The sequence below is a fragment of the Tachypleus tridentatus genome, chromosome 8, assembly GCF_004210375.1.
Source record: "Tachypleus tridentatus isolate NWPU-2018 chromosome 8, ASM421037v1, whole genome shotgun sequence".
NCBI lineage: Eukaryota > Metazoa > Arthropoda > Merostomata > Xiphosura > Limulidae > Tachypleus > Tachypleus tridentatus.
In genome coordinates this window covers 77,656,250-77,663,679 of record NC_134832.1, presented here as the reverse complement: position 1 = coordinate 77,663,679, position 7,430 = coordinate 77,656,250, and the positions used below count along the sequence as shown (strand labels likewise).

The 7,430-nt window shown below is 33.3% G+C and overlaps 1 protein-coding gene across 1 annotated transcript; it reads left to right on the top strand.

Annotated features, from left to right (window-relative positions):
• The first annotated feature begins 2,357 nt into the window (after positions 1-2,357).
• LOC143222737 (mRNA decay activator protein ZFP36L1-like) lies at positions 2,358-5,058 on the top strand. The gene is made up of 2 exons (XM_076449664.1): positions 2,358-2,510; positions 2,800-5,058. The coding sequence occupies exons 1-2, from the start codon at positions 2,460-2,462 to the stop codon at positions 3,895-3,897; spliced, it is 1,149 nt and encodes a 382-aa protein (XP_076305779.1). The 5' UTR covers positions 2,358-2,459; the 3' UTR covers positions 3,898-5,058.
• The last annotated feature ends 2,372 nt before the right edge of the window (positions 5,059-7,430 follow it).

Genomic DNA, 7,430 nt, shown 5'->3' with positions numbered 1-7,430 from the left:
TATGACGGTCAATCCCACTGTTCGTTGGTAAAAGAGTAGCCCAAGAGTTGGCGGTGGATGGTGATAACTAGCTGCCTTCTCTCTAGTCTTATACTGCTAAGTTAGGGACAGCTAGCGCAGGTAGCCTTCGTGTAGCTTTGCGCGAAATTCAAAAGACAAACAAACAATACATAAAATTGGAAAGTTAACATTTTTGTCAGGAATAAACATGCAAATAATTATTGTTACTAGATGGCGCCACTTATATAGCTAGGGTATATATTTTGAGAACAGTAATGTTATAAGTGGAAAATTAATATTCATGAGCGTTATCTAGACAGATATGTTCCAGTAACTTAATTGTTTTGATATAACTGTCAATACGTGTATACAAATTGCAAACGGTAAATGTTTTAAACCGTTCTAATACAATTTTATATTATAAGTTGCAATATTTATGACATGTGATAGAAAAAAAAATAGTATTAAAACTTCCAATTGGATGTATTCCTGACTATTAATACACCCATATAAGCCAACTTTTATGCCTACTGTTGTGACAGTACAAATAACAAGTAATATTATATTAAACACAACAAACACATGTCGTTAACAGAAAGATGTTAGTTACATATCTGGAATTATAAAGAGCATATTATACTATTCAAGAAAAGAAAAAGTGGTTTATTTTATTAATTTTGCTTTTATAAACAAAAAGTAATTTGCAAATATTTTTTAGGCTTATTATCAATTAGTATTTCCTCAGAAGGCTGTTAATTTTGTATTAAGTTTAAGTGTTAATTGTTCAGTAAAGAAGAAAATAAACAGAAATATGAAAAACTGAAAAAAAATCGTCTTTGGATATAATTGTGCAACAGGTACCGCTCTGTCTCTACTGTATGTGTTCGAAAAATCTGAACATCTGCTCGTCTTATTCCCGTTATTTCTCAGCATAGCACCAGCTCACCATTTCAGTTAGAAAGTGGCGGGAAACGATTATGTGACTATTTTGGAAACCTGTCGCCTCAGTGCAGACGCCAGCGTTTGTTGAAAGATCTACAAAGAACATCATGGGCCAGTTTAAATAACAGAAGAACGCATGCGTGGTTATCAGCTATTATTTACCGCATAACCAAGCGCTATAGTCTACTATAACTGTTACGTTTAAAATACTTTATGGGTAATGTTTACATAATTTTCATTCCTATCTTTACTACTTTTAATATAAAATAACCAGGCTTTTATATTTCATTTCATATTAATGTTGTTTTAAATATTAAAAGTTTAAGTGGTTTATTAAGTGAAATTACTCTGAATAAAGATTTTGAACTTGATTGACACTGTCTAGGAAACACGCTTTAAACAACCAGTTTTTTTGAAGTCGAAACGTTGAATGTAATTAAATAAATATAATATTTTGACATTATAGAGTCGTTTATTTTTAGTATTACTATGTCTTTCATTCACCAATATGCACTGTAGAAATTAAATAATGGTTTAAACGATTTTTGTTAAATTTTGAATAACATAGTGTACAATCATGATGAGCACTAACAAGTGTATATAATATAATTAGTCAGAGGTTTGAATTCGCTGTTTTTAACGCAGTCCTTTCTTTTGATATTGTGTACTTAATTATATTGGTGTTGATTTTCACTAAAGTATATGTATATATACATTTATCTTTATATATGCAAGCAATAGCGATCTTTACTGTATTGTATTGAGGTGGGACAGTGATAAGTATTCGGATTTACAACTCTAAAATCTGGGGTTCAATTCCCCCGGTGGGCTGAGCATATAATCCATTGTGGCTTTGTTATAGCAAAATATAAAGATAGTAAGTGTATTTTGCACAAAATTATCTGCTTTTAAGTTGATGTCAAAATTTGCTTACTTTTATTTTACTTATTGCATCAACTTTCAGAACAATGTTTTCCATTGGAGTTTTGTATTAACTAAAACAATAACAATAAATACAAATACGTTTATTCTTTAAATTTATTACATTTTATGCACCTTTTTATTTATTATTGCGTAATTTTTGTTAAACATCCGTTTTGAACACTGAAGGTAACAAAATTATTTGTTCAGTAGCTTAATAAATGTACGTGATTTAAGTAGTACACGAGTTAAAACTCGATACTTTAAATTTCAATAGAGATTTCCTGAATAACTTCGTATTTTCATATTATATAAACTCATTCTTGGCATGGTTACACTTAACCTGTGTATTTCTAGGCTGTTTAGTTTATTTGCAATCGAATGATTCATACACTTGTGATGTCATTACTTGAAATTTTCCAACATCGTTTCCTACTTTCGTGCTGATTGGCCACTTAAGAAGTACACTCCGCCTATCACAACGTCATCAACGAATAAGTGGTTGGCTGGTGTAGAAAAGACTGATCTCCAAGAGTATTTTGAGTAGTGTACGTAGTAAACGGTTGATGTAGGTGTTGAATGTGAAACTTTTCAAAATGTCTACGGCGATTGTATCATTTTGCGATTTCGAGGAGACGTTTTGTAAGGTAAGACCATTTTGGCCTAAAAATAATGTTTCATAAATCTCAGATTCGAAAAGTTGAAGACGTTGTTGAGGCCATTTAACTTAGTAAATATAAGTAGGCCACCCTTTAGTAGTCAGTAGGCTAATGTTGCCGTAAGCAATTCTTCGGCACGCATCAACAAGTGGGGGCCACTGACTAATGGTATTCATACTCACTCATAGTTTAGGTGAATGCGCGTTAATGTTAAAACGTATTCTACTGTTTGTATATAATAATTCTTAATACCTAATTGTATCCTTTATACTTTTAGAACAACGTCCTGGGTCAAAGAAGGCCAATCCCGCTGGACAGGAGGCCTCTCGACTCTCCACCCCTTAGTGTAGCCAGTGCCAGACGTAACTCTGCTAGTGCCTTATTGAGTGTAATTTCGCCACCGGCTAAACCAGTTGCAATGAGCCAGAAGTCCACAAGTAATGGAATACATGTACACACTAACTCGACAATCGATGTTACGGCCAATTCCGTTGTATATACAACAAAGGAACATCGAAAATTGGACCGCAGTCTTAGTGAACCTGTCGCCCAGCCCAAACTAAACCAAGTTAATTCCAGTCGGTACAAGACTGAGCTTTGTCGGCCATTCGAAGAAAATGGAACTTGCAAGTACGGAGATAAGTGCCAATTTGCTCATGGTTTCCAAGAACTGCGTACCTTAGCTCGGCACCCAAAGTATAAAACTGAGCTTTGTCGCACGTTCCACACCACGGGACTTTGTCCGTATGGACCAAGGTGCCACTTCATCCATAACAGTGAAGAGTCGAGAAAACACATGTTCAATAATTTACAGGTGGGTCTTCAACCTTTTCAACGATCTGAAGGGTCATCGAGGACGTCTGAAGCAGGTCTTGTTGTAAATCGGCCCAAGACACTTTCCTTGGGCTCTGCTGGAGAGGTGTCACCTCCGTCCAGTCTCAGTGCCAGCCCCACATCACTAAACAATTTTTTCCCCGAAGATACTTTAGGAAACTTTTCTCCTGCTCCTCACACTGCAGGAGCAATACTTAATACTTCAGTTTTTTCTTTCTCTCAGGATTTCGCCTCTTTGATGTCTCCTGTGAAACAGCAAGCCACTTTGTCTACATTTGGCGGTTCCCAGCCAAGCCTCAATCCTATCGCTGTTTACACTGTTAATGGTTTAGGTGATAGTATAGTAGATAATACTGTGTTTTCTGAAGCTTTGCATTCTCCGGGCCATGCTCCACCGTCACCTGTAGATTCTTTGAGTTCAGAGTTGGACAACTTTAGCTTGGGCGGTAGCCCCAGGGGAGCCACGTGCAGCTCTCCGTTGGACGTAAGTCGCAACCTTCCACGGTTGCCTATTTTCAGCAAGCTGTCGATCTTGGACTAAGATATTTAATAGACCTTCTACATGTGTGAATAAGACTAATGTTACTGCTCAATTCCACTTATAATTGGGACTAATTCGATAAACATTTCATAATTTTCTTAAGCTACGTGTATCATATTGAATAACCTAGTTTTAATTTAAAGTTATCTCAAACACGAGTCAAAAGTGTAAACATAGCTACTTTGTTATGGAGTTAGATGTTTGTATTTTACGCAGAATATTATCAGACAAAGCATATATTTATTCGTAACGCATTTGTAAACTATTCATTCTAATGCTTTACTTTTTTCGCTAAAATGTAATAAGTCCCGTAACACTGCTACCTTGACGTGGTAGTGAATTCATTTTCATTGTCACATTTATCGTTTGATGACTTTCATTTTATGTTTTTTTCTTTTTATATAATTACTACCAGCTGTGAATGAGGAATACGCTTAATTGTATGGATGCAAATTACGATAGTATTTTCACAATTGTTGATTTTGTAATGGATGTAGCCGTTTATTAAGTCTTCTATTTTGATAAATAGTCAAGTTAGGCCTATGACAATGTACTTTTGTATCCATTTGGTTTTAAACCTTGTTTGTATTCGAGTAAGCTATGTCGTACTGCTCATGTATCATGTATTTAAGTTATTTATTTTAAACTATGCCCTAGGGGGTCATTTTCAAATTATAAATGCTCATATTTAATGATTATAACGTATGCTGATGTAAGTGACTTGTAAACATGTCTTGGCAAAGAAAAGTCAAGTAATAAAACTGGGCAAGATAATTTAATGTTCTAAGACATCGAGGATTCGATGTTTTTTTTAAACTTAAGAGGCACAAGTCTGCTTGAGTTTTAATGTCGCACAAGATTTTGTTTGGTTTTTTTACTGAGTATGCACATCGAGAAAGGTGCCTTAGTCCTTTCGTCTTCCTGCAGAGGTTTGAGTGGACCTAATATATATTTAATTAAAGTTTTTTATTCTTGTCAAGATTAGATGTACAACTTTTCGTTTGGAAAGAGAAAAAAAACAAGCATTCCTTAAAGAGAGAGAGAGATAAATATATTTGACAAATTAGTTATTACCCGTGTTGTTCATTGATAATAGTTAATATGTAGTTGTAAAATGTATTCAATAAAATTCCAAAAAATTAAACAGATTTTAATAACGTATATGATGGTGTTGAACTGAATAATTTTAGATACCTAAAACAATTTCACTGTATTTTTTTCACAAAAAAACGAAAAGGCATGGATCTTTGTCAAAAGAGCAGACATTATTTGTTTCGTAGGGTTATCAGTTTAGATCGTGATATAGAAGAGTTCATTTAACATGGGTGAAAAAAAAACACAACGACGTAATGTTGAGATCGATAAACGTTTTTCAGCCGTATTTTTTACAGAGAACCAAACTTCACTGATTCAAAGTAAAATAGTCACAAACTATTGCAATTAATAATGAAAAAAAACAACGAAAACAAACAAGCAGCGTTGTAAAAATTAGAAATACAATATTCTGATGTAGTTTTTTCGTAACTTTCAATAGACGCAGATGTGTTGTGGATGTTCGTAAACAAAATATTTATTTTGACAGTAAATGATAAATTAACGTTGGTTTATATATAAAGTATACATTTTCACAATTTCTGTTCATGACTAGTAAATTATTTTCATTGAATCATTTAATAATTTCAAGAGGGATATTATGCACTATTGAATTAATTCTTAATCTATTTATGTGCACCTAGTTATTGTTCATTACAATATTGTTGAAGTTCTTTATAGTTTTAGAGCATATTTGAACAAAAATACGATATGTTTTTGACTATTGTTTCGGGCAAAAACTAAACTATGTTCTTTAGCTAACTAATTTCAGTTTTGCTAATATAAGGAAAGTTCAGGAAGAATTTTGATATATTTAATAACTACTGTTTCCCGGTGGGACAGTAGTAAGTCTTCGGATTTAAAATGCAAAAATTAGAGGCTAGATTCCTCTCTGTGAGCGCAACAGATTTTACCATGTGGCTTTACTATAAGAAAAAAATACATACCCACATGATAACCACCATGCAAACTTAAAATAAAAAATCGATGTCATCTCATTAGTAAGGGACTGATATATTCCATGGAATGCGGTTCTATTTAACATGCCACAGTTTTTTTTTTTTTTTTTTTTTTTTTTTTGAGCATAGAAGTTATAATTCTGGCAAGGCGTAGGCGTAAAAACTCCTTTTCACTTTCGTTCTCAACGCTTTAAGTTCGAAGGTTAAAAATGTACCTTTATCTAACGCATTCGTAGATAGATTTCATGAGCATGTGAATGAAGTTCTGATTTGTTATCAAATAATGTTGTGCTCGAAATATTGGCAACGTGGATCGGGATTGACATTATCAACTTGAGCTACATATTTGTGTTCCGACAAGACTATTGTTATACGTTTTGATAAGAAATTGGCTTCTATCAAAATAAGGGAAGGTTACTAACTAATGAAGTTGCAGAAGCTGGAATTGTACGTACGCAAACAGATAGGATGACGATTTTTAAGAAAAAGAAAAACTTTATATATATTGATATGCATATATTTTTATGGAATGAAAGTAAGTCGAAAACAATAATCCACCGGAAGTACATTGATGACATAATATAAACGGATATACTGAGGAACGGGCATCCGATTTAACGACTGCACACAGACATACTCTAGTACTAATTATATGTACATATACATCACGCGTGTAAGTATGAATTCACTCAGTTATGACAAACAAGTAGTGTAGGAAACTAACGGGTGGCATCTAAACGTTACTAGGGGGCGTTGTCACATCTTGCTGCTGAACGGACATCCTCTACCGCTTTTTTGTTATTGTTTGCGACGAAAAACAAAACGTTTTATCGTTTATGGTAAAGTATATGTGTATTTGAAGAAACTAGATAATTATTATATAATCTCAGACAATCGTACGTGGATCCTTGGCAGCCAATTATTAAACCTATGCTTTCAATTGCATGTGTACATTTACGTTCAAATAATAAACACATTGTTATATCAACAGCGAGAGAGGAATTTGATTAAAAAACATATTTTTAACGTATGCTTTTTTACAAAAAGAAAAGGAATACAGTTAACAAACCGAAAACTTTAGATTGCTGGATTATAATTATACTGGTGTTGTAGTGGTTGCTAAATTAAAGTCATACTCTAACTGTTAGATCTTGACGGGTGTTGTCGCGAGTTATCTTTATGAATACGTGGTCGCGTAAGTGGGTTAAAATCTGACGACAAGAAAGCAGTCATACAAGAGTTTTTCATATTAATAACTGTTAATTTACAAGTTATACTAGTTCATTTCACATTAGTTCCATTAATATGAACTATTAACTTTAAAAAAAAAACGCAATAACATAAAAGCAAAAAATATTCATGATAAGAGTGTCAGTTTATCCCTAACTGTGTACCTGTATCTATTGTTTTGATGACTAACAATTAATTGGTAGAATTTGAAAATAATTATTATAAAATGCTCATTTTAAAATGTTTTGTTTA